We start from the raw sequence: 27,964 nt of genomic DNA, 5'->3' as shown, positions 1-27,964 counted from the left end.
ATTTTGGTAAATAGTGATGCAAATTATTGGTTGAGCTAATAGGATTAATAAATTAAATAGATTTGACCGTGTTGAATGTTTACTGTCCAAAGTAAAGGTCAAACAATGTCAACGTCCATTGGATTCTATGGCATATGACATATGTTACCCTGTAACATGATAACTAAGTACGACACATGGTGCAAACTATTCCTTTTTAAAACCCTATTCACTCAACCAATAGTTTGCATCACTTTGTACCAAAATTGGAGCAACTTTAACTTTGGCCCCTGTACAAACTGAGATTGACCGTTGGTACCATTTATGCTGTTTTTACCCCATAACTTCATAACATTCAATCAAAGATAGTCCAAACCATACCTTTTTGGTATCTGTATGATCAGATGAATAATGTGATATACTTTTCAAAATGATTGGAGCATTTGTAAATCTTGACCCCTGTGTAATTCTTCATTGACCCCTACTTGGCTGCATATTGAACAATCAAGTGGATAGTCTGCTTTCTCAAAAGAGTAATGTTTAAAGAATATGTGTGCCAAATTTGGTGTTTGTATCACCATTTGAAAGATTGTTTCAGTTATCTGCTGCACTATATCCTCTGCAATCAGAGAAGTCATCACAGAATACAAACAAAATGAGACCATTTCTCTTGACACCTTACTAACCAGCCTGTAATATCACCCAAGTCATCCAGATTTCCACACAGTTTTAACTTAAGGTTAAAATTTTAACCGAACAATTTTGAACAAGTTATTTAAATTAACGTCACATCTGAAATTTTACAAAGTGAAAATATCAGCTATATGTTTTAGTTTTAAAGTATTGCACTAATTTTAAAGGTTTTAGTGTGGGCATGGTGTGTGTGCAGTGCATTATGGGTACTGTAAAAGTTCACGACAGGAGAAATGCATTTGAGAGGCTCTGATCAGGCTCCACGCAGACAACAGCATTAAACTCTTTGTATACTGTGCCTAAAACTCTCATGAATATATTCTCTGGGTGGGTTTATAGATGTTGATGTTGTTATTGTGTTTGTAATGTAAAAATGCCAGAACAAACTCAGGTTGCTTCTCCATTATTTTCAATTGGAATCACTGTGCAATCGCTTCCCGTTTGCGCTTTAACGTTGTGCTTATTGCCTTTTACAACACTGTTTGTCTTCTTTGTTCCAGAGTAATATATATAAGATGTCTGAAATTCTGTTTGTGTTTATTAAATTCCAGGCACATTAAACATAACAGACACAGATTATTTGGCATAGTTGTTTTGGCAAGTTTTCACGGTCTCTACTGCCATCTACTGGCCACTAGTGTTCATGGCAGTATTATAGACAGTTGTCTAATCACAACTTGACTTTTGGCTTTTGCAAATGTTTTTTGTTTTTTACATATGAAAAAAATGGCATATTTTACTAAAGCACGTTTATATGTAAACCAACATACACATCACATTAACGTGTTTGTTTTTTCCATAGAATGAATGAGTCAACCAATCAGTGTTAGCGGATGCTATTTTACCCATAATCTGTGTCTGTTTGTTAGAAAACTTCAGAATTAGTGCATTATTTAAAATTAAAAGTTATGTGTTACACTTTAACTTTGTACAAATGACAGAATTGTCATTAATGTAGTTATTCTATACAGAATAATTTAATTTATAAATCAAAATCATGAGTCAAAACTGCTTTATTTTCCAAGACCTCTGCCTCACAGCGGAACTGCTGTATGCGGTTAAGGAATAATTCATTGTTTGGGTTTGTGATCGTGGTGTTAAAACTCAATTTTGAAAGTAATTGGTTAGCTATTGGTTAGCTGTAGCTTCTGATAAATATTTGGGTGGTTTATCAGGTTAGCTTTATAAAAGATAACTTTTCAGTTAGCTGATTAGCTGTTATTGAAGCTAACTTTTTGATTAGCTATGCCCACCACTGTGTTTTTTCCACACAAGCACACACATGCATGTGTCTGTCAAAACACAGGACATGTCCTGCAGCTGTGATGTCTGGAATTGCTGATATCCCAACAGCTGTGGGCAGCCAGCCATGCCCACTTTCCTGTCAGCTCTCAGACTACGATGTCGCTCTGTGATCAGATGAGAGATGCCTCGCCTGTGGGGTGGCGAACCACATGCACAGATGTGTTGGGGGGGGGGGGGGGCAGGGGAGTGCACAAAACACATGCACACGTGTTGTGAGGGGAGCCGAGACTCTGCCATGCCACATGTGCACTCAGCAACTTCACAGTCGTGGGGCACTTAGACAAATTTCACATCCAGCTCGACAGTGATCGTCTGCTGACTGTTGTTGTGTTAATAGTATGAATGACCACACATTTGCTAAGTGCCATGCTAGCGGTGTTATGTGTTTGTGCATGTCAGCTGGAATTTGGCCGATACCTGCTGCGAGAGGGTTTGATGGATTCGCCCACGCACACTCTGTCTTTCAGCCGCTGGTGTGAGCAAATAGTTGTTGCGACAGGTGTACGAGGAATTAGAGGCAGCTACGAAATTACACGTTTTGCACACAATTCCTGCTTCATGTGCACTTCTGTGCAAATTGACCAAATTCGCACTATGTGTGAAAGGGCCCTTCGGTTGGTGCGTGGTTTTGTAGTAGATGATATATTGAACTTTCAAAATTATTTCTGTACTGAAGGATCAATTGGCATGTGGTATATAGATGCCGCATTTTCAAAATGAACATTGTTGAGCCCCCCCATTCCAAAAAACCAAAGGGAAATGTTATCAATCAGATCACTTTAGTTACTGTGTGGGAAAAAAGTATACAGTCAGATGAACAGACACCCAGAGAGATAAATGGATGCCTGCAGAGATACCAGAGCATACCATACCAGAGGGGATAGTTCAAATATCTGGAACACAATAGGTTATCCTGTTCAGGACTAGTGGACTTTGACAACTATCCAATATTTGGTTAGTAATTCAGCCAGAATCCTTACAATGACCTAAGTGTGGCTACCATGCCAGTTACTTAATCCTGAAGAAGCAGTTTTGATGAGTGCTGTTGAAAAAACATCTTCATATTCCAGTGTGGAGAGGGTGTAGGTCAGCATTCTGGCTGTGAAAAGAACAGGTGCAGTACGGACACATGACCTGGGATAACTGTGCATGTTCTCCCTGAGGTAGAACATGGAAGGGATGCTGCCCAACTCGGCAGAACTGATCCACTACTGCAGTGAGTGAACCAGTACAACTGAGAAAAGTGAGAGACCCTCAACAGAAGACCGGTGACTGAATAAACCTCGGTCTGAGCTGCACATTAGAGAGATTACTAAGATTGCCAGCTTTCATCTACATAATATTGCAAGGATTCAACTGCTGCTGTCATTGAAAGATGCAGAGACACAGACTCATGACTTTGTTTCTTCTAGAATTGACTATTGCAATGTTCCATTGTCTAGCTTGCTTCATTCAAGCATTGAGGGTGTCGCTAGGGTCTTAACTAGGAGAAGGACATTTGATCACATTACTCCGGTTCCCCTCTGGTTCCCCTTCACTGGCATCCTGCTCACGTGAGGTCTGACTTTAAGGTTTTGTTATTAACATATAAACTTTTTCATGGACTTGTGCCATCATATTTGGTTGATTTACTTACATGATGTGTACCTGCTCATGCTGTCCATATTTGGGATCTGGCTTTGTTGCGTGTTCTGGGGGTGAGGAAGATGAGCTTTACTGATGCCTGATGAGATTTACTCATCAGGCACCATTTCTATGGAACAGTTTGCCAGTTGTGATAAGACCATCTGATTTTGTGGACTCATTTAAATCTTGATTGAAGACTTACGTATCTGTTTTCTGTTTCTTGTTTGACACTTATTAAGTGGCTTGATGTGATTAAGTGAAGTGGCTCCCCTCCACAGCATGTCTTTTTCCTGGTTCTCTCCCTCAGCCCTGACCAGTCCCAGCAGAAGACTGCCCCTCCCTGAACCTGGTTCTGCTGGAGGTTTCTTCCTGTTAAAAGGGAGTTTTTCCTTCCCACTGTCGCCAAGTGCTTGCTCACAGGGGGTCGTTTTGACCGTTGGGGTTTTTACGTAATTATTGTATGGCTTTGCCTTACAGTATAAAGCGCCTTGGGGCAACTGTTTGTTGTGTTTTGGCGCTATATAAATAAAATTGATTTGATTTGATTTGATTTCTTATTTTAACCCATTTAGTTTTAATTGTGTTTTATTGATTTTATTGTTGTTTTATCTTTTTTTTTCTTCACTGCTGTTGGTTGGATTCAATCTCTTGTATTTTGTATTGCTTTCTGTTGATGTTTTATACTGTCATGGTTACCAGAATGGATGGTCATCCAAATGAGTTGGGTCCACTCTTTTGCACCTTGCTCTTGTGTAACACCTTGAGATGACTTGTGCTTTGGCACTATACAAATAAATGGAATTGAATTGTGCCACAGTCCATTTCCTTTGTGCCTCGGATGTGAATGAGATCACATCAAACAATAAGGGCAAACACCAACAAGCATTATTCTTTTTCTATACCCATTAACTACAATTAAGGGTCAGGGGTAGAGCCAGAGCCTATCCCAGTGATCATGGGGGAAAGGAGGGGTTGCCCTGGATAGGACATCAGTCTGTGACAGTGCCACATATAGAAAGACAGACACATTGACACCTACGGTCAGTTTAAAGTGTCCAGTCCAACAAACCTGCATGTCTTTGGAAGTGGGAGGAAGCACCTGAGAACATGCAAACTCAACACGGAAAGGACCAGATGGGACGCGATCCTAGAACCTTCTTGCTGTGAGGCAACAGTGCTAACCACTAAGCCACCATGTCGCCCCCAATGAACCTCATTTCATTTTAAATAATGTGAAAAGAGGAACTGGCTACTTTTGAATCATACTCACACCTAGTGTGTCTTAAAATGCACTGAGGCAAAAACATTTTACTCCAGCCTGAGTTAATATTGAAGCCCCTAACATTTGTGCTACTGGAGTAATGGAAATTAGTCATAACATGTTCACCCTGTGTATGTGTTGATTTACATACTTATTCCAATGGTGGTGACCAGTTTGATGGCCATAGGTGGTATTTCACACGGCATGAACAATGGCTCTAGGATGTACTGCCCAAAAGCCAGGGAAATCACAGCATACCCTGCAGGCCTGGAGAACAAATTCACAGACAAAGATGTTAATTGACAAAGAGAAATGCTGTGGCACAAGTAACTGGTCTTTACAGACAGGTATTGTCAAATGCTTCACTGATTGTTGTCTCTTTCTCTTTGTGTCTCACTCTCCTGAGGACAAGTAACTCCTTAACAGAGTGACTTGTGACCTTCTTTGCATTCCAGACTTAACCACTGTTGCAGATGCATCCTGGCACGGCTCTCTGTCAGCTTCACACTGATTTTTTTTGTCAAACTCTTTGTAGCTTCCGTTGTAACCTCTAATGATCATAAACCTGTATTTCCTGTTAAAACATAATGAAGTAGATTTTTGTTGTTATGTGCATTTTTGAAGATCAGGACCTGGACACACACACAGAGTCTGTCCTCTTCTACATAAGGTGCTGTGTAGAAAACATCACAGAGTACATACCTGTTTGGATTTTCCAAACAGGAAGCACTGGATGACAAAGGAAGTCCAGACCCTGATCACAGCTTGTAACTCAGCTTCAGGATGGGAGACAGAGCTCTCTACAGCACCAACAGGGCTGACCTGAGGAGGGGCATTAAACAGGCTAAGGACTTAGACAAAAGGAAAATATAGGGATATCTGATGGACAATAACTCGAGTCAGATGTGGAAGGGCATCCAGGCCCTAACCAAGTACAAAGTCCACCCCCTCCAACATCCTCCAGCATTAGCAGCACACTGACAGAGGTGCTAAACAGCTTATTTGACCGGCTCAAGACCACCACCACCACCAAACACCTGCAGTCACTGCATCCCCCTTGTTCCAGCACCTCACCTCTCTCTCTCCAGGAGCATGAGGTGAGAAAAAAACAAAGTGCAGTGAACCCCAGGAAAGCTGCTGGCCCTGACGGTATCCCTGTGATAATGAGAATGAACACATTTACAGACCAACTGTCAGGGATCGTAACAAAACTCTTCAACCTCTCCCTGATACATGCCACCATCCCCACATATCTGAAGACCTCCACCATCATCCCCATCCTCAAAATACCTGCCATGGACAGCCTGAATGATTACAGAGCCATCGCAGTGATCAGTCTCCCATCATGTCAGAGACTGCCTCCTCCCCTCCCTCGACAGCCACCAGTTTGCTTGCAGGGCAAACCGATGTATAGAGGACGCCATCGCCCTCACTCTTACACACAGCACTGAGTCACCTGGAGAATAAGAAGAGCTATATGAGGATGCTCTTTGTGGACTACAGCTCAGCATCATCTGGTCACAAGCAAATTGTTTAACCTCTTGACACTCACCTTCCCATACATTATGAGCTAAAGAATAAGTTAAAGATGCAAGGATCCCTATTTCTAATACAGTCTTAGAGGGGCTGTCTCCTGCATGGAGGTGTTCAATCCTCAGGTGGATCATGTGGGTACACACCTGCAATGATGACCATCTTCCATTACTATCGAGGGTACATGGAGAGTGCCACATTTCAGTCACTACACACTACAAGGTCTGTGTACCTATGACTGGCAAGATCATGGATTTGCCAATGCGCACACAAAGATGTTACATCTCTGAGGACACTTTGTGTGCAGAAAAATGGAAGCACTGTTTTCATCCAAATCTACACTTTGCCCAATCGCAGGGCATCACATCACCTCTGCTGTATTGTCCCACTGACTACCTACTCTAATCAGTTCTACAAGGCTGATCATTCTGTCAGGTGTTTGGCCACCTTTGTTGCCAGGGTTATGGTGATTGTAAACAATTAGCACTCAGTGAGATCGTAAAGGTGATGAAACAGCCGAGGGAAAGCTGCAGGAATCTTGGCATTGCAAGAATTCTTTGCTTCCATTTTGTAAACAGGTATCATCTCAAAGTGACTGGAAGAAAGGACTTCTTATCCCTTTCTGGAAAGTAAAGTGTGATTTGGCTTTTGTTTTGTTTTGTTTTTTTGTTTCAATTAAGGACTCTGTTTTTGTTGCACTTTATTTTTTTCTGTTTTTGTTTTCCATTTCTTCTGTTTGTTAAGAAATTCTTGTAAAATTTGTAAAAACATTGTAACTGTCAGAATGGCCTAAGCAGTGGGTCACATCCTAGGACTTTGGCTCCCCAAACACAAGTGTGAATACTGGCAGTGTTTCTTTGCAGCCAGTGTTAATTTTTGGAAAGCTGATTGGGTCCTCCTAAGAATTTGCATGATCTCCAATACGTTGCTGGGCATCATTGCCAGCTCTTTCCCAGGTACTGCAAGTGCTGTGCAGTGTGAGACAGGGTGCCTAACATCTTCCCAGTGAATTCTGATGTCAGTCAAGGACATGTTCTGGCTCCTACACTGTTAACCTAAGCTGCTTGAAAGTGGCGCTGCTCTTGTGGCGACATGCAGCTGGTGTTCTCTGTGTTTTCTGTCTATTTTATGTTCTTTTTTACCAGTTTTAAGTGTTTGGTCTGAAACCCATACATTCGTGATTTGTTTTAATAGAGTATCTGCTGTAATGGAAGTGATTTATCTTTTATTCGTATCATTCATTGTGAACTTTACCTGGAGTTACGAGCACTCCCAAACAATCACATATACCTGGGAGGCTCTCATAGGATTAAGACAGCATTACCTAGCCGGGAATGATCCTAGACGCTCTTGGCTGGTCATAACTCTGGACCAAATACAAACAACATGGGAAGGTTGTTAGAGGCAAACATACTGGTAGACCAAGGAAGACATCAAAGCGTCAAGACAGAAAACTTAAAGCAATATGTCTCAAAAATCAAAAATGCACAAGGCACTGGGGAGATGGCTGTCATTGCATCATCAATAAATGCACAAGTTCACGTTGATATTTTGGACACTTTTCTTATCCCATCAATTGGAAGGATGTTTGGGGATGATGAAATCATTTTTCAAGATGATAATGCATCTTGCCATAAAGCAAAAACTGTGAAAACATTCCTTGCAAAAAGACACATAGGGTCAATGTCATGGCCTGCAAATAGTCCGGATCTTAATCCAATTGAAAATCTTTGGTGGAAGTTGAAGAAAATGGTCCATGACAAGGCTCCAACCTGCAAAGCTGATCTGGCAACAGCAATCAGAGAAAGTTGGAGCCAGATTGATGAAGAGTACTGTTTGTCACTCATTAAGTCCATGCCTCAGAGACTGCAAGCTGTTATAAAAGCCAGAGGTGGTGCAACAAAATACTAGTGATGTGTTGGAGCGTTCTTTTGTTTTTCATGATTCCATAATTTTTTCCTCAGAATTGAGTGATTCCAATTTTTTTTTCCCTCTGCTTGGTGCAGAGCTTTTTTTCTACAAAATTAAACAACTGAATGAACATCCTCTGAGGCCAGTGATTCCATAATTTTTGCCAGGGGTTGTACATAAATTGCAGATGGTGCAGTCACCTGATATTGAGCTTATGCCTGTGTCACTGAGGCCATTCTACCTCCCGAGGGAATTTCCTCAAGTATTTGTCACGGTGGTCTACATCCACCCCAAAGCTGATGTCAGATCTGCTTCAGACACAATCTTTAAAGTGATACACGAGCTGCAATCTATTTCTCCAAATCTAATGCTCCATATTTTATGTTAGGTGATTTCAATCATTGCAGTCTTAAGAAATCACTGAATAATTTTTATCAGTACGTCACCTGTCCTACAAGGTGCAACAAAACTTTAGATCTTTGTTATGAATCTATTAAAGGGGCGTATAAATCTGAGGCAGGACCTGCTTGCAAAAAGCAGGTCAATGTTTGGAGCAGTGACAGTTCACTTGCCCTACAAGGGTGTTTGATTGCACAGACTGGTCTCTATTCCAGGAAGATGGCTCGGATATTGATGAACTTACTGATGTTGTGTGTAGCTACATCTCATTTTGAGCACCAGGCTGCTCAAGGAAGCCCTACCATTATTTAATGCTTCGATCTTAAATATGATCAATCTATCTTTGTTAGTTGGCTATGTACCACAGGCTTTTAAGGTGGCAGTAATTAAACCATTACTTAAAAAGCCATCACTTGACCCAGCTATCTTAGCTAATTATAGGCCAATCTCCAACCTTCATTTTCTCTCAAAAATTCTTGGAATGGACTATTTGAAGAGTTTCAGTCAGGTTTTAGAATTCATCATAGTACAGAAACAGCATTAGTGAAGGTTACAAATTATCTTCTTATGGCCTCGGACAGTGGACTCGTCTCTGTGCTTATTCTGTTGGACCTCAGTGCTGCTTTTGATACTGTTGACCATAAAAGTTTATTACAGAGATTAGAGCATGCCATAGGTATTAAAGGCACTGTGCTGCGATGGTTTGAATCATATTTGTCTAATAGATTACAATTTGTTCATGTAAATGGGGAATCTTCTTCACAGACTAAAGTTAATTATGGAGTTCCACAAGGTTCTGTGCTAGGACCAATTTTATTCACTTTATACATGCTTCCCTTAGGCAGTATTATTAGACGGTATTGCTTAAATTTTCATTGTTACGCAGTTGATACCCAGCTTTATCTATCCATGAAGCCAGAGGACACACACCAATTAGCTAAACTGCAGGATTGTCTTACAGACATAAAGACATGGATGACCTCTAATTTCCTGCTTTTAAACTCAGATAAAACTGAAGTTATTGTACTTGGCCCCACAAATCTTAGAAACATGGTGTCTAACCAGATCCTTACTCTGGATGGCATTACCCTGACCTCTAGTAATACTGTGAGAAATCTTGGAGTCATTTTTGATCAGGATATGTCATTCAAAGCGCATATTAAACAAATATGTAGGACTGCTTTTTGCATTTACGCAATATCTCTAAAATCAGAAAGGTCTTGTCTCGGAGTGATGCTGAAAAACTAATTCATGCATTTATTTCCTCTAGGCTGGACTATTGTAATTCATTATTATCAGGTTGTCCTAAAAGTTCCCTAAAAAGCCTTCAGTTAATTCAAAATGCTGCAGCTAGAGTACTGACGGGGACTAGAAGGAGAGAGCATATCTCACCCATATTGGCCTCTCTTCATTGGCTTCCTGTTAATTCTAGAATAGAATTTAAAATTCTTCTTCTTACTTATAAGGTTTTGAATAATCAGGTCCCATCTTATCTTAGGGACCTCGTAGTACCATATCACCCCAATAGAGCGCTTCACTCTCAGACTGCAGGCTTACTTGTAGTTCCTAGGGTTTGTAAGAGTAGAATGGGAGGCAGAGCCTTCAGCTTTCAGGCTCCTCTCCTGTGGAACCAGCTCCCAATTCAGATCAGGGAGACAGACACCCTCTCTACTTTTAAGATTAGGCTTAAAACTTTCCTTTTTGCTAAAGCTTATAGTTAGGGCTGGATCAGGTGACCCTGAACCATCCCTTAGTTATGCTGCTGTGGACGTAGACTGCTGGGGGGTTCCCATGATGCACTGTTTCTTTCTCTTTTTGCTCTGTGTGCACCACTCTGCATTTGGTCATTGGTGATCGATCTCTGCTCCCCTCCACAGCATGTCTTTTTCCTGGTTCTCTCCCTCGGCCCCAACCAGTCCCAGCGGAAGACTGCCCCTCCCTGAGCCTGGTTCTGCTGGAGGTTTCTTCCTGTTAAAAGGGAGTTTTTCCTTCCCACTGTGGCCAGGTGCTTGCTCACAGGGGGTCGTTTTGACCGTTGGGGTTTTGCATAGTTGTTGTATGGCCTTGCCTTACAATATAAAGCGCCTTGGGGCAACTGTTTGTTGTGATTTGGCGCTATATAAAAAAAAATTGATTGATTGATTGATTTTGCAGAGACTCTGTGATCCCCTCTATGGAGGTAAAAATTTTTTTCCTAATAACAAACCATGGCTCTCTAAAGATATTACGGGACTTTTTCACAAAAGGAAAACTGCTTTTAATGTGGGTGATGTCCTTGCAGAAAGGAAATTAAAGAATGAAGTGAGGTCTGAAATAAAAAAAGGCATAAGGTAAGGTATAAATAAGGTATAAAAAAGGTAGGTTAAGGTATAAATGTAAAACTGAGGCAGAACTGAGCAGTAACAACCTGAGGAAAGCAGGGAATGGAATGAGAACAATGACAGGATTACAGAGGAAGGGGAATGACAAAATTTCATTGGATGGTTTTACTTCAGATAAGATTTAGCAGATGACTTAAACAGATTTTATCTTCGATTTGAAAATCAGAATTTTATTGCACGGACAGGTGTTTTTAACAATACTTAGTCTATGTCTCCAGCATTTTCTATTGATGTGGATGATGTGGCAAATCTTTTTAAGAAAACTAAGTGGACCTGATAACATCTGTGGCAAAGTATTAAAAACTTGTGTGGATCAGCTGAGCAGCATTTTCCACTATATTTTTCACTGTGTCTTGAGCTGCATAAAGTACCTACGCTTTGGAAACATTCAGTTATTGTTCCAATAGCAAAGAGAAGCTCCCCAAAAGTACTCAATGATTTCAGGCCTGTAGCTCTGACTTCTTTAGTGATGAAGACTTTTGAGAAGATCATCAAGTCTGAAATTTTGTTGCATGTTGAACAACAGCTCGACCCGCTGCAGTTTGCATACAGAACTGGCAGAGGTGTCGAGGATGCAGCTGTAACATTATTGCACTTTTTTTTCAGGCATCTTGAGGGGCAGAAGACACATGCCAGGCTCTTATTCATAGACTTTTCCTCAGCATTCAATACCATCCAACCCTTTCTGCTTGCTGATGGGCTCCTCCATCATTTTAAACTTGATCCTCATCTGATTAGTTGGATAACTGACTTTTTAACTCACAGGTCACAGTGTGTGAGAGTTAACAGTGTTCTTTCTCGTGTGCTCTCCTCCCTGCTCTTTATTTTGTACACTAATGAGTGCCGTAGCAGCTTCACTAACAGACACATCTTAAAGTTTGCTGATGATATGATTATTATTAGTCTTCTTCAGGGACATGAGCAGGACCATGGGCCTGCTGTTGATGACTTTGTTTCCTGGTGTGATGAGTCTTCTCTGGAAGTGAATGTGTCAAAAACCAAAGATATGATTTTCGATTTTAGGAAGTCTACCTCTTTCCCATCACCTACTGTTATCAACGGTGCTGATGTGGAGATGGTGGAGAGCTACAAATATCTGGGTGTGGTCCTTGATAATAAACTTTGCTCTGAACCTCATGTTGATGTTATCTCCAAAAAGGTTCCAGCAAAGATTGTTCTTTTTGAGGAAGATGAGAACCTTCCATGTTTCTTCTGAGATGATGAGTCTCTTTTCTAGAAATTTTATTGAATCTGTTTTCACTTTTTGTATTGCTGCATGGTTTGGAAATTTGAACTGTTCCAATAAGACTCGTCTCGGTAGTCTTGTCAAAACTGCTGGAAAAATCTCAGGAAGTCAGCAGGCCGGGGTAATGTCTATTTATAACAGACAGGTCCTGAGAAAGGCTAATGCTATTCTGGATTGTCCTAATCACCCACTGAAAAAAGAGTTTGAGCCGTCGTTTTAGGGCTCCTATGAGGATAACTAAAAGATTTCAGGTCTTGTTTATCCCCAGTGCCATTTTATGACTTAACAGCAATTAGGTGCTTTTGTTTTTCTTGCACTACTGTTACTTATTTGCACATCCACACATTGCATGTTTTGCGATACTTTGCAATGTTTTTTTTTTACACTTTTGACATGAACTCTGGACTGAATATTTGATAGTGATTTTGTGTATGTGTATGGTGTTTTTTATATTGCATTGTTTTTATTATGTCTGATTTTAGACTTTTAATTGGGTCTTAGTCTCACTGTTAATATTGTCTTTGTGTACCTTGTCTTTTGTGTGCTCCTGCTGCAACACTAATTTCCCTTCACAGGACAATAAAGAAATTCTGATTCTGATATTTTAGCCACTGAAATGATGGATTACATATAATATAAGAGAATGGCTTGATGGCTCTGTTTGTGCTGATTAATATCACTTTGAGCAGATGGAAAAGTGAGTGAAGTGAAAGTGAAAGTGAAGTGAAATCACCTGGTGGAATCAGTGGCTGCAAAGAAAACCTGCACCCTCTTGGCCCTTTCTGGAACAAGTTGCCCACCCCTGATTTTGACCCCTGTGTAATTCTTCAGTTGACCCCTACCTGGCTGCCTATTGAAAATTCAAGTGGCCAATTACTTTTATTTATTTTTTTAGAGTTCATGTCTATGGATTATTTCTGCCAAATTTGATGTTTGTATCACCATTTGTAGGATTCCACCCTAAATATTCTCTTATCTGCTGCACTATATACGAGGTCTGTCAATAAAGTAACAGTCCTTTTTATTTTTTTCAAAAACTATATGGATTTCATTCATATGTTTTTACGTCAGTACTCTAGCTGCAGCATTTTGAATTAACTGAAGGCTATTCAGGGAACCTTAGGACAACCTGATAATAATGAATTACAATAGTCCAGCCTAGAGGAAATAAATGCATGAATTAGTTTTTCAGCATTACTCTGAGACAAGACCTTTCTAATTTTAGAGATATTGTGCAAATGCAAAAAAGCAGTCCTACATATTTGCTTAATATGCGCATTGAAGGACATATCCTGATCAAAAATGACTCCAAGATTTCTCACAGTATTAGTAGAGGTCAGGGTAATGCCATCCAGAGTAAGGATCTGTTTAGACACCATGTTTCTAAGATTTGTGGGGCCAAGTACTTCAGTTTTATCTGAATTTAAAAGCAGGAAATTAGAGGTCATCCATGTCTTTGTCTGTAAGACATTCCTGCAGTTTAACTAATTGGTGTGTGTCCTCTGGCTTCATGGATAGATAAAGCTGGGTGTCATCTGCGTAAGAATGAAAATTTAAGCAATGCTTTCTAATAATACTGCCTAAGGGAAGCATGTATAAAGTGAATAAAATTGGTCCTAGCACAGAACCTTGTGGAACTCCATCATTAACCTTAGTCTGTGAAGAAGACTCCCCATTTACATGAACAAATTGTAATCTATTAGATAAATATGATTCAAACCACCGCAGCGCAGTGCCTTTAATACCTATGGCATGCTCTAATCTCTGTAATAAAATTTTATGGTCAACAGTATCAAAAGCAGCACTGAGGTCTAACAGGACAAGCACAGAGATGAGTCCACTATCTGAGGCCATAAGAAGATCATTTGTAACCTTCACTAATGCTGTTTCTGTACTATGATGAATTCTGAAACCTGACTGAAACTCTTCAAATAGACCATTCCTCTGCAGATGATCAGTTAGCTGTTTTACAACTACCCTTTCAAGAATTTTGAGAGAAAAGGAAGGTTGGAGATTGGCCTATAATTAGCTAAGATAGCTGGGTCAAGTGATGGCTTTTTAAGTAATGGTTTAATTACTGCCACCTTAAAAGCCTGTGGTACATAGCCAACTAATAAAGATAGAATGATCATATTTAAGATCGAAGCATTAATTAACTCACAGAGTTTAGGTAGCTACTCTGCACTGTGTTGGTATATGGCATTGGAGAACATAACAAAGAAGGAATCATATCCTTAAACCTAGTTACAGCACTTTCCGAAAGACTTCTGCTGTAATGAAACTTATTCCCCACTGCTGGGTAGTCCATTAAAGTAAATGTAAATGTTATTAAGAAATGATCAGACAGAAGGGGATTTTCAGGGAATACTGTTAAGTCTTCAATTTCCATACCATAAGTCAAAACAAGATCTAAAATATGATTAAAGTGGTGGGTGGACTCATTTACATTTTGAGCAAAGCCAATTGAGTCTAATAATATATTAAATGCAGTGTTGAGGCTGTCATTCTCAGCATCTATGTGGATGTTAAATCGCCCACTATAATTATCTAAGCACTAAGTCAGACAAAAGGTCTGAAAATTCACAGAGAATCTCACAGTAACGACCAGGTGGACAATAGATAACAACAAATAAAACTGGTTTTTGGGACTTCCAATTTGGATGGACAAGACTAAGAGTCAAGCTTTCAAATGAATTAAAGCTCTGTCTGGGTTTTTGATTAATTAATAAGCTGGAGTGGAAGATTGCTGATAATCCTCCCCTCGGCCCGTGCTACGAGCATTCTGACAGTTAGTGTGACTCGGGGGTGTTGACTCATTTAAACTAACATATTCATCCTGCTGTAACCAGGTTTCTGTAAGGCAGAATAAATCAATATGTTTATCAATTATTATATCATTTACCAACAGGGACTTAGAAGAGAGAGCTGTAATGTTTAATAGACCACATTTAACTGTTTTAGTCTGTGGTGCAGTTGAAGGTGCTATATTATTTTTTCTTTTTGAATTTTTATGCTTGAATAGATTTTTACTGGTTGTTGGTGGTGTGAGAGCAGGCACCGTCTCTACGGGGATGGGGTATTGGGGGAATGGCAGGGGGAGAGAAGCTGCAGAGAGGTGTGTAAGACTACAGCTCTGCTTCCTGGTCCCAACCCTGGATAGTCACGGTTTGGAGGGTTTAATAAAATTGGCCAGATTTCTAGAAATGAGAGCTGCTCCATCCAAAGTGGGATGGAGCAGCTGTCTAACCAGATCCTTACTCTGGATGGCATTACCCTGACCTCTAGTAATACTGTGAGAAATCTTGGAGTCATTTTTGATCAGGATATGTCATTCAAAGCGCATATTAAACAAATATGTAGGACTGCTTTTTTGCATTTACGCAATATCTCTAAAATTAGAAAGGTCTTGTCTCAGAGTGATGCTGAAAAACTAATTCATGTATTTATTTCTTCTAGGCTGGACTATTGTAATTCATTATTATCAGGTTGTCCTAAAATTTCCCTGAAAAGCCTTCAGTTAATTCAAAATGCTGCAGCTAGAGTACTAATGGGGACTAGAAGGAGAGAGCATATCTCACCCATATTGGCCTCTTTTCATTGGCTTCCTGTTAATTCTAGAATAGAATTTAAAATTCTTCTTCTTACTTATAAGGTTTTGAATAATCAGGTCCCATCTTATCTTAGGGACCTCATAGTATCATATCACCCCAATAGAGCGCTTCGCTCTCAGACTGCAGGCTTACTTGTAGTTCCTAGGGTTTGTAAGAGTAGAATGGGAGGCAGAGCCTTCAGCTTTCAGGCTCCTCTCCTGTGGAACCAGCTCCCAATTCGGATCAGGGAGACAGACACCCTCTCTACTTTTAAGATTAGGCTTAAAACTTTCCTTTTTGCTAAAGCTTATAGTTAGGGCTGGATCAGGTGACCCTGAACCATCCCTTAGTTATGCTGCTATAGACGTAGACTGCTGGGGGGTTCCCATGATGCACTGAGTGTTTCTTTCTCTTTTTGCTCTGTATGCACCACTCTGCATTTAATCATTAGTGACTGATCTCTGCTCCCCTCCACAGCATGTCTTTTTCTTGGTTCTCTCCCTCAGCCCCAACCAGTCCCAGCAGAAGACTGCCCCTCCCTGAGCCTGGTTCTGCTGGAGGTTTCTTCCTGTTAAAAGGGAGTTTTTCCTTCCCACTGTCGCCAAGTGCTTGCTCACAGGGGGTCGTTTTGACCGTTGGGGTTTTTACGTAATTATTGTATGGCCTTGCCTTTCAATATAAAGCGCCTTGGGGCGACTGTTTGTTGTGATTTGGCGCTATATAAATATAAATAAATAAATAGATGGATGCCGTCTCTCCTAACAAGACCAGGTTTTCCCCAGAAGCTTTGCCAATTATCTATGAAGCCCACCTCATTTTTTGGACACCACTCAGACAGACAGCAATTTAAGGAGAACATGCGGCTAAACATGTCACTCCCGGTCTGATTGGGGAGGGGCCCAGAGAAAACTACAGAGTCCGACATTGTTTTTGCAAAGTTACACACCGATTCAATGTTAATTTTAGTGACCTCCGATTGGCGTAACCGGGTGTCATTACTGCCGACGTGAATTACAATCTTACCGAATTTACGCTTAGCCTTAGCCAGCAGTTTCAAATTTCCTTCAATGTCGCCTGCTCTGGGCCTCGGAAGACAATTGACTGTGGTTGCTGGTGTCGCTAACTTCACATTTCTCAAAACAGAGTCGCCAGAGAGTTTGTTCCTCGGCGCGTGTGTCACCGAGTGGGGAAAAACGGTTAGAGATGTGAACGGGTTGGTGGTGTACAGGGGGCTTCTGTTTAGAACTACGCTTCCTCCTCACAGTCACCCAGTCGGCCTGCTTTCCCGGCTGCTCGGGATCCGCTGGGGGACAGCTAACTGCGGCTAAGCTACCTTGGTCCGCACCGACTACAGGGGCCTGGCTAGCTGTAGGATTTTCCAAGGTGCAGAGCCGAGGTATATCTTCAGTTATACATTCCAAATCTAAGGTGGAACTCTACAAGTGTTTACTAAGGTACACATACTGTAGATTTCTTTTCTTTTTTTTTCTTTTTTTTTTTAAAGAGATTGTCGAGCCACTTAGGTTCCTGGTCTTGAGAACCAGGGATGGTAGATTGAAAAGCTTTTTTATCCCATTGGAACTCTCCCAACCCATCTAAGCGGCTCAAGAATGTGGACAGCAGGTATATAAGTGCCATTTACATGACAATTTATATGACAATATAGAGATACGATAATTTGGCCATATTGTACAGCCCTACTGTCAACTAGCTGAAAACTTTGAAGATTAATTTACATCTACATTAAAAAAAAAATGCTTAAAGTGGCAGGGGGTTAAGAGGACTGTAATTAGGGGGGTCAGCTGATAAACAAAAAAAGAAAAATGCTTTAAAAGGTGGGGAGTATAGGGGGCAGAGCCCTCCAGAAGCTGAAAAGTTTTATTCATGCTCATGCTCCCAAGAAAAATTTTACTGAAAAAGTCTGAAGGACCTAAAGGCATAGCCAGCGCCACGAGGGGGCGTTTGGGGGCTTGTGTATAATGACAATAAAAAACATTCTATTCTATTCTATTCTACTGCCTCACAGCAAGAAGGTCCTGGGATCGCTTCCCATCTGGTCCTTTCTGTGGTGCATTTCCATGTTCTCCTCCTGTTTGCATAGGTTCTCTCCACATGCCCTGGCTTCTTCTCACTTCCAAAGACATGCAGGTTAGGTGAACTGGGAATTTTAAATTGGCTGTAGCTTTGCATGCAGGAGTGAATAAGTTTGTCTGTCCATATGTGGTCCTGCAGTAGACAGGCTTCCTGTCCAGAGTGTACACAGCCTCTCACTATTTGACTGCTGGGTAACTGGATTAAGAGGGTGTAGAAAATTAATTAATGTATGATTAGATGTGAAACATTACAAAAAATGAAAGCACTGAAGAGCACTGAAATGAGACTTTTAGCCGACTTGGTGTCAGCAATCAAACTGAATGCGGTGCTGGAAAAAAATGAAAGCCTCTGATGTTAAAAAGCATGCATATATTTCTGGGGTCATAAATGACTCCACTCATTTGATTGAAGATTAAATGCTTGCACAGACTGTGTTGGCGTGGCTTGTGTAGTCCAGGAACATCAATGCCAGTGTTGGGAGGAAAAGGGTGATGACCATGACTTTTGGATAATGCTGTGATCTTTGTGGAATCAGTCGATGCCCTGATTGCAGCAGCTGAGGAGTTGGAGTGTCTGGGTTTATGATTATCCTGAATCAAAAGTGCAGTCCTGGACTCATACATCAAAATGTATATGTTTCTAGGAAGAAAGGGCCAAGAGGGTGCAGATTTTCTTTACAGCCACCCACTCCACCAGGTGATTTCACTGATTAACATCACTTTTATCAGATGGGAATCAGTGAATCTCGGCCCCTTCTGGAATGAGTTGAAGACCTCTGCTCTGGGAGATCAGCCTTTGAGATTAAATGATGGCTGGGAAGACTTTATGGAGTCTATGGTTGTGGTGGGAGAAATTTCAATTTCAATTTTCAATTTATTTTCATTTATATAGTACCAAATCACAAAGAAAAGTTCCCTCAAGGTGCTTCAGACAAGTAAGTTCTAACCTTACCAACCCACAGAGCAAGCACACAGGTCAGAAAACCAGTGGTCAGAAAAAACTCCCTCTGAGGAAGAAACCTCAAGCAGACCAGACTCAAAGGGGTGACTCTTTCTCTGGGCCATGATACAGACAGAAATTACATAAGAATATAGAGGAAATGTTGCCAGTGCACATGACAAGAGGGTTTCCAAAGCAGCACTACACCCATGTTTGGGTGGAGCTGCACCTCAAACACAGAGGAAAAACTGAATCAGGCATCAGAAAGACAAAAAATACAGTGTAATTTGTCAGCATTAAGCAACAAGAAAAACAGAAGAAATACTAAGGTGATCACCGGCCACTAGCCCTAAGCTTCACTAAAAGACCCAAAATTTAAATAAAGTTGAGGCCACAGTTTCCTAATAAAATTAATTCAAAGAGGAAAAAGCATAGTACCATACTTTGCCAGTATGCTAGCCATACGAAAGGGAAAATAAGTGTGTCTTAACTCTGGACTTGAAAGTCTCCACAGAATCTGACTGTTTTATTGATGCAGGGAGATCATTCCACAGAACAGGGGCACGATAAGAGAAAGCTCTGTGACCCGCAGACTTTTTATTCACCCTAGGGACACAAAGTAGTCCTACACCCTAAGGACACAGGTACGCAGGGTTTAATTAAGTCAGCTAGGTAGGGAGGTGCCAGTCTGTGAACAATTTTATAGGCTAGTACAGGGGTGGGCAGCAAGGGCTGAGACACTCCAGGTTTTCCTTGCAACCAATCACCTCAGCAGGTGGATTGCTGATGAACGTCTCCCTGAACATAAACACCTGATCATGAATGAAATCATCTGCTGAGGTGATTGGTAGTAAGGAAAACCTGGAGTGTCTCGGCCCTTCGTGGCACATGATTGCCCACACCTGGGCTAGTCACAGAACCTTAAAATCTGATCTCACAGAGACGCCAAAATGGGTGTAATGTGGTCAAACTTTCTGCTTCCTGTCAAAAGTCTGGCAGCAGCATTTTGAACCAATTGGAGAGCCTTAATGCTGGACTGCAGTGAACCAGAAAATAGAACATTGCAGTAGTCCAATCTAGAATCTAGATTCCTTAATGTGATCTGGGACCTTTCTTGACTTCCGGGGGCGGGGCCTGCTGCTGACCCTGCACTCACTGTTTCTTTCACTATTTGTCTGTCAGCGTTTTTAAACTGGTTTTAACGTATATTTTTAAGCAGTTCATTGGTTTAATGTGGATGTGACCTGTCAGGACTTCACTGCACTTTCAATCAATCAATCAATTTTTTTTTTATATAGCGCCAAATCACAACAAACAGTTGCCCCAAGGCGCCTTATATTGTAAGGCAAGGCCATACAATAATTATGTAAAACCCCAACGGTCAAAACGACCCCCTGTGAGCAAGCACTTGGCTACAGTGGGAAGGAAAAACTCCCTTTTAACAGGAAGAAACCTCCAGCAGAACCAGGCTCAGTGAGGGGCAGTTTTCTGCTGGGACTGGTTGGGGCTGAGGGAGAGAACCAGGAAAAAGACATGCTGTGGAGGGGAGCAGAGATCGATCACTAATGATTAAATGCAGAGTGGTGCATACAGAGCAAAAAGAGAAAGAAACAGTGCATCATGGGAACCCCCCAGCAGTCTACGTCTATAGCAGCATAACTAAGGGATGGTTCAGGGTCACCTGATCCAGCCCTAACTATAAGCTTTGCACTTTGAACCTTATCGTCGCAATGAAAATCGCGCTGCTGTGGCTCATTTTCTGCCTATCAGCATTTGCGCACGGGAGCTGCCTCACAAGCCGACAAAGCTTCCTCACCTACACCAGAGAACATCTTTTGTCACTTAGCTCACCTGGTGGGGTTCCTTCAGTCTGTCTACCTGGAAATCCGACGGCCTCTTAAATGTCTGGGGAAGAGGAAAAAGCGTGGCTCAAGGCGAGGCGTGAGGCACTGACTCTGGAGACGCCGCAGCAGATTCCCGCTGCCTGTCATCACTCTGTCTAAAGTCCGCTCGGTAAACAATAAACTCGATGAACTTGTGCTGAGAGCCGAGCATGACAGTGAATTTAGACAGAGTAATCTTGTGTGTTTGACGGAAACATGGCTTAAAGATCATCACGATACACCGAGCCTGTCAGGCTACACCACTGTCAGAGCGGACACAAATGCGCACAAATCCATCGGAGGGGGTCTGTGTTTGTTTGTGGATAACAGCTGGGCCACTCAATACAGCATACGAGAGCAAGTATGCACACCCGACTATGAGATACTGTATCTTTTAGACCCTTTTATCTTCCGCGGGAGTTCGGACAGATCACTGTCATTCTCGTATACGTGTCCGGCCCAAATGACGACGCAGCAGGAGAGAGAATAGCAGAGAGCTGTAATAATGCACTCACCCGCTCTGCTGACCAGCCCATCTTCGTTCTGGGTGACTTTAACTCCTGCAGTCTGTCTGACCACCTGCCCACTCTACAGCAATATGTAGACTGTCCTACACGTCTGCATCGCACGCTTGACCGTTGCTATGGCAACATCCCAGAGGCTTATAAAGCGGTATGCAGACCGCCTCTTAGAAAATCTGACCACAATGTGATTCATCTTTTGCCTAAATACAAAGCTGTGGTCAAAAGAATTAAAACAGTTAATAAGCAGGTACAGGTGTGGTCCGAGGAAAGCAAAGAGCAACTCAGAGACTGTTTTGATGAAACAAACTGGGACATTTTCTTTGAATCCTGTCTGGATGGAGACGAACTCACTGACACCATCACATCTTATATTAAGTTCTGTGAGGATAACGTGTCAGAGACTAAAACTGTGAAAATATTCCCAAATAACAAACCCTGGGTGTCCAAACAATTGAAAATCTGTCTTAATGAAAAGAAGGCAGCCTTCTGCTCTGGTAATGTGCAATTAATGCAGGAAAAAAGGAGACAGCTGAGAGGGAATATATTTAAGGCAAAAATGGAGTACAAGAATAAAGTAGAAAGTAAATTTTTCAGTGGCAACATAAAACAAGCCTGGGAAGGTCAAAATACACTGATGGGCAAATCCAGTAAGAAATGTGATGCTCTTACAACCATCGAACAATGTTTTGTTGATGAGTTAAACCGTTTCTTCTGTAGATTTGATAAAGTGGATGACAAACAGGAATAGGATGATATCTGTAAAAATCTTCCTGCAGGAGCCCCCACAGCCGTCACTGAGGATGTCGCGGCAAAAAGTCTTTCTAAACTGAAGCCAAACAAGGCCACTGAAAGCCTGTCTACTCAAAGACTGTGCTCCTCAATTAAAAGGAGTCTTCTCCAGACTGTTTAATTCCCTCCTTGTCACAGCAGTGCCCAAATCCTGGAAATTCGCCATAATAAGGCTGATACCAAAAAATCCAGTGGCAAGTAAACCTGAAGATTTTCAGCCCATAACCTCCATATTATGTAAAACTGTGGAGAGAGTGTTAGTTGACGTCCTGACCACCACAGTGGTCGGTGAACTAGACCTTCTGCAGTTTGCCTATAATGCCGCGTTCACACCAGGCGCGATCAGACGCTACAAATCCGCGGGGTTCGCGTGGCGACGGACGCGCCTCCTTCGCCCGGTGTGTCGCTCTGCTTGGGTGGACTTTCGCTGCGAAAATTCGCCCCGGTGCGTCATCAAATAGGAGGAGCTTCCATTACGCTCAGCGTCAAGTCATCATGACGGACCTTGATCACACGAAGCGAGTTGTTGTGAAAAGCTCCCAATACAGAGAGTATCATTATTTGCTGCAGGAGCTGCATCTGGATGATGGCCACTTTCAGCGGTCCTTCCGCCTCTGCGGGACCCAGTTTGAGGACCAGCTATCCCGTTCACGCGTGGACATGTAAACAATTAAAAAAAAAAAAAAAAAGAAACTCCGCTGCTTGCTGCTCCTCGCTCTTCCCCCAAAAAACTGTCATAATTGTGTTTAGAAACCAGTCACCATTTGCTTTATTATACATCTGTGTAGTTAATAAGTAAAATAATCTCCATGGACGATTCCCTCGCGCGCGCACGTAAAAGAAAAAGAAACTCCACTCCCCCTGCTGTGGTGCTGCTGCTTGCTCCAAAAACTCTCTCATAATTGTGAAATAAAGGACAAAAGAGACACAAGTCCTGCTCACAGGCTGCTACCAGATACAGGACATGTTCACATCTTCAGTCAAACTCCAGACATCTCCACGTCACTACATATCCAGTCCCTGATTGGTCATTGCAGTGTGACGAGACGAAAAAGTTCAGATTTTTCAACTTGGGGAGGAGGGCGACACGATGTGACGCGACGCAATATCGCGCTACAAACACGCAAAACGCTCAGAATCGCTGCACTCGCATCCATCGCGTCGCGCTGCGCGGTTTGGCGCCAAAATGCGTCATTACATAGGAATTACATGGCAACCTGTGGCTGCAGTCGCTCGTGTCGCGCCCGGTGTGAACGCAGCATTAGAGAGACAGAGGTACTGATGATGCCGTATTGATCTTGCTGGACATGATCTCAAAGCAGCTTTCACTTGTTAAAGCATATGCTCGGGTTTTGTTCGTAGACTTCAGTGCAGCTTTTAATTCTATGAAATTACTCTTTATCAGAGACTTTCTGTCTTGTCGCCCTCAAAGGGTTTGTGCTAACACCATTCTGTCACTAGAGCTCATCATAAGCACCGGCTGCCCACAGGGTGGTGTCCTTTCACCTTTACTTTTCTCTCTTTTTACAAACAAATTTGCAGTGAATGACACAAACTTTAAACTGATTAAATACGCGGATGACATGGCCCTAGTCGGCCTGATGCAGGAATCTGACTCCTCTGGTGAAGCCTCCTATCTCGCTCACACTAAGGCTCTTGAAGCTTGGTGTCTCGACAGCCAGCTGGAAATCAATGTGTCTAAGACAAAGGAGCTTGTTTTTTACACAAAGCAAGAACTGACCACTCGATGGCCAGCTTGTTGAAATGGTGGAAACTTTTAAATATCTTGGTACAGTTCTTGATAGTCACTTGAGCTTCTTTGAAAACACTGATTTTATCTTTAAGAAATGTTCAGAAATCTTGATCAGGATATGTCATTCAAAGCGCATATTAAACAAATATGTAGGACTGCCTTTTTGCATTTATGCAATATCTCTAAAATCAGAAAGGTCTTGTCTCAGAGTGATGCTGAAAAACTAATTCATGCATTTGTTTCCTCTAGGCTGGACTATTGTAATTCATTATTATCAGGTTGTCCTAAAAGTTCCCTAAAAAGCCTTCAGTTGGTTCAGAATGCTGCAGCTAGAGTACTGACGGGGACTAGCAGGAGAGAGCATATCTCACCCGTGTTGGCCTCCCTTCATTGGCTTCCTGTTAATGCTAGAATAGAATTTAAAATTCTTCTTCTTACTTATAAGGTTTTGAATAATCAGGTCCCATCTTATCTTAGGGACCTCGTAGTACCATATTACCCCATTAGAGCGCTTCGCTCTCAGACTGCGGGCTTACTTGTAGTTCCTAGGGTTTGTAAGAGTAGAATGGGAGGCAGAGCCTTCAGCTTTCAGGCTCCTCTCCTGCGGAACCAGCTCCCAATTCAGATCAGGGAGACAGATACCCTCTCTACTTTTAAGATTAGGCTTAAAACTTTCCTTTTCGCTAAGGCTTATAGTTAGGGCTGGATCGGGTGACCCTGGACCATCCCTTGGTTATGTTGCTTTAGACGTAGACTGTGTTTCATAATTATTGTATGGCCTTGCCTTGCAATGTGGAGCGCCTTGGGGCAACTGTTTGTTGTGATTTGGCGCTATACAAGAAAAAAGTTGATTGATTGAGTTGATTCACAGCGACTCAGTCTTCTTAGAAGATTGAGTTGTCTTGGTGTTAATCCGCAGATTTTAGAGCTTGTGTATTCTGCACATATTGAGAGTATTTTTAACATTTCATCTTTGTGTTTGGTTTGGTCACTTGAGTTGTAAATGTAAGGACAAATTAAATAGAATTGTAAAAATGGCAGGGAAAATTGTGGGAAAACCCCAGAAGACTCTGGCCCACATTTACACTGACAGGATGAGGAGGAAAGCTGAGAGAGTCCTGGCAGATGGATCCTCTGTCCTGTCAGTTTGAGCTCTTGAAGTCTGGGAGGCGCTACAGAGCTCTGCTGGCCAAAGGTTCTTTGAAAAAACCTTTTATACCAAATGCCGTCACCATAATGAACTCAAAAAAGTGACCACTCCACAAATAAAACCTGGACTGCTTTACTTCTCTTTTATTTAATTTTATTAGATCTTATTTCATGTTTATTTATTTTACTAGGTCTTATTCAACTTCTTCCTTTACCTCTATGTATTTTATGTATCTTATCTTTGTTTTATTTGTGTGTTTGTATGACTATGTTTGTATTTTAGTGTTGTCTTTTTGTGCTGGTGAGCCGAAGACAATTTTCCACATCGGTGGACAATAAAGATTTATTCTATTCTATTCTATTCTAGAAGAGAGAAACACATGAATCAGGGTCTCAGCATCAGCTATTGACAGGATGGGACGAATCTTCGCTATATTTCGCAGGTGGAAGAAAGCAGCCATCAGTATGAATTTTGCTGCAACTCTTTTCATGGCAAAATCTTCTGTCACAGTGGAATGTGCCAAAAAAGTGCTGATGTCCACCTCTTCTGCAATTTCTCAGATAGTCACACGACGGTCCCGCATCACCACAGCATTCATTTTGGAAATGATCCGTTCATTTCAGCATGTTGATGGCCGACCGGAGCACGGCTCGCTCTCCACCGTTGTGCGGCCGTCTTTAAACCGGTTGTACCGCTCCTTAATCTGTGTGATGCCCATAGGATCGTCACCGAAAGCCGTCTGCATAATCCGAATGGTTTCCACCAGGCTGTTGCCCAGTTTCTGGCAACATTTGATGCAGTCGCGCTGCTCCAGTCGTTCCACCATTTCCTTGCAAAGGAAATCCAACAAGAGACTCCACCCATCCTCACACAAAGGCTGCTTACAAGGTAATGACGCAATCGACAGCCGTGAAAAAATTCATGCATGCGCACGAAGGTTCAAGGTTGGCTCATGCAAGCACACGTGAACACTGAAAAGGCTGAGTACACGTCGCGTGTATTGCGTGCGTATTTAAATGAAACACAATGCTGCAATGAGCAGCTCTATGAATACGCCAATGTGACAGGAGCTTAACCGATAACTTCCATTATTGTCTCCGGTACACTTGCAACTAACAAGCTGATTTGAGTTTTGCTTCTGGTAGCATCAAAGGCAATCACAGACCCAAACAATGAGTCAGCACTTCTGTCTTTGAGCATCCTGCCCTCTGCTTGAAGCTCCTGTTTACTATGTAGCTTGCAGCAGAGACGCGGTTGAGAGGAGCATAGAAGCTCAACTCTATATTCAATGACAGCCTCACGGTAAGGTGGAAGTCTTAGAAAATAAAGCAGTGCTGACTTTTGGTTTGGATTCAAAAATGAAATTAATACAGATAGAATAACTCCATTAATGTCAATTCTGTCATTTGTACAAAGTTAAAATATAACATATATCTTTTAATGCTAAATAATGCACTAATTCTGAAGTTTTTTAACAAACATAGGCAGGACAAAAGGGATTATGGGTAAAAATGTGCCTCCACTTAACGCTGATTGGTTGATTCATTCATTCTATGTAAAAACCAACATGTTAATGTGAGGTGTGTGTTGGGTGTTTACATATATAAATATGCTTTTGTAAAATATGCCATTTGTTTATTTGTTAAAAAAAGGCATTTGTATGGAGCCCACTTAGGGACATTGGTTAATTTATTTATTTATTTATTTTGGCCCATTGCATTCCCTTCCAATAGTTTTTGCGTTTCCTCGCAATAACCTAATATCATATTAAAGCTCATGCCTATCAGAGCACACAGTGAGTGGAATCAGGTGGGGGGAGACTGAACGCATATGCGTGCACACATACACACAGCAGACAGCAACAGGATTCACGACAGATGAGGGAGTAAGTTGCTACACCTTGCACAGCTATAAGACTGAGATTGCTTTGTAAATAAAAATGTGCCAGTGTGAGAGAAGACGTGCAGCCAACGAGGGCCACTCAACTCTGCTATATAAAGTACAATTGTGAGTGAAGGTTTTGCAACATGTAACAAACCTCAGGGCACCGTGATACGCAGAGTCCAAAGATTGGAGACAATTAGCAGGGGCATGCATATAAAGAAGGTTGCCATAGTCCAACAAAGGAAGAAAGGTGGCAGCTACTAAATTCTTCCTAGCGGCAAAGCTATAACATGTCCTGTTACGATGAAAAAAAAAAAACAGTTTTAGCTTTAGTTTTTTGATCAGGTTCTCTATATGAGACTTAAAAGAAAGCCTGTCATCAATCAGCACACCCAAATACTTGTAGCAAGGCACTAGCTCAATTGTGTATCCTTGCAGGGTGAACACATTAGGAGGGGGCTCAGGTGTCTTCTCGCCATTTGAAAAAATCATAAATTTAGTTTTAGAAATGTTAAGAACGAGTTTCAAATTTACAAGCTGACGTTCCAGATGGTTAAAGGCGGTCTGTAAAAAGCCAACAGCCTCAGCAAGGGTGGAGCCACAACAGTAAATAACAGTGTCGTCAGCATAAAAATGGAATTTAGCATCAGTGACATTTCTGCCAAGTACATCCACAAAAATGCTAAACAAAATTGGACCTAAAACAGAGCCCTGAGGCACACCAGAGGAGACCTTTAACATTGTGGAGAAACTTCCACCAAAGTGTGTACATTGCATTCTGTCTGACAGATAATTCGCAAACCAACCCACTGCTTGCTTTGACAAACCAATATTCAACAATCGTTTTTCAAGATGGAATGATCCACAGTGTCAAAGGCCTTAGAGAGGTCAACAAAGAGAGCTGTACAAAACTGTTTCTTGTCCAATGATTCTATAATATCATTTGTGACTTTTAGGGAGGCCGTGATGGTACTGTGTTGCTTCCTGAAACCAGATTGATATGGAGAGAGAATGTGTTTTTTTT

At 41.6% G+C, this 27,964-nt stretch overlaps 1 protein-coding gene across 1 annotated transcript in view; it reads right to left on the bottom strand.

Moving 5' to 3' along the window:
* slc7a11 (solute carrier family 7 member 11) overlaps window positions 1–27,964 on the bottom strand; it is a 130,856-nt gene that overhangs the window by 77,191 nt on the left and 25,701 nt on the right. The window contains exon 3 of the mRNA XM_034181019.1: window positions 5,016–5,131. Coding sequence (XP_034036910.1) covers window positions 5,016–5,131 — 116 coding nt within the window. The remainder of the gene's footprint in view (window positions 1–5,015; window positions 5,132–27,964) is intronic.

This window comes from Thalassophryne amazonica, chromosome 11 (genome assembly GCF_902500255.1).
Source record: "Thalassophryne amazonica chromosome 11, fThaAma1.1, whole genome shotgun sequence".
Classification (NCBI taxonomy): Eukaryota; Metazoa; Chordata; class Actinopteri; order Batrachoidiformes; family Batrachoididae; genus Thalassophryne; species Thalassophryne amazonica.
The sequence above is the reverse complement of the archived record's forward strand: the minus strand, read 5'-3'. Positions and strand labels throughout refer to the sequence as shown.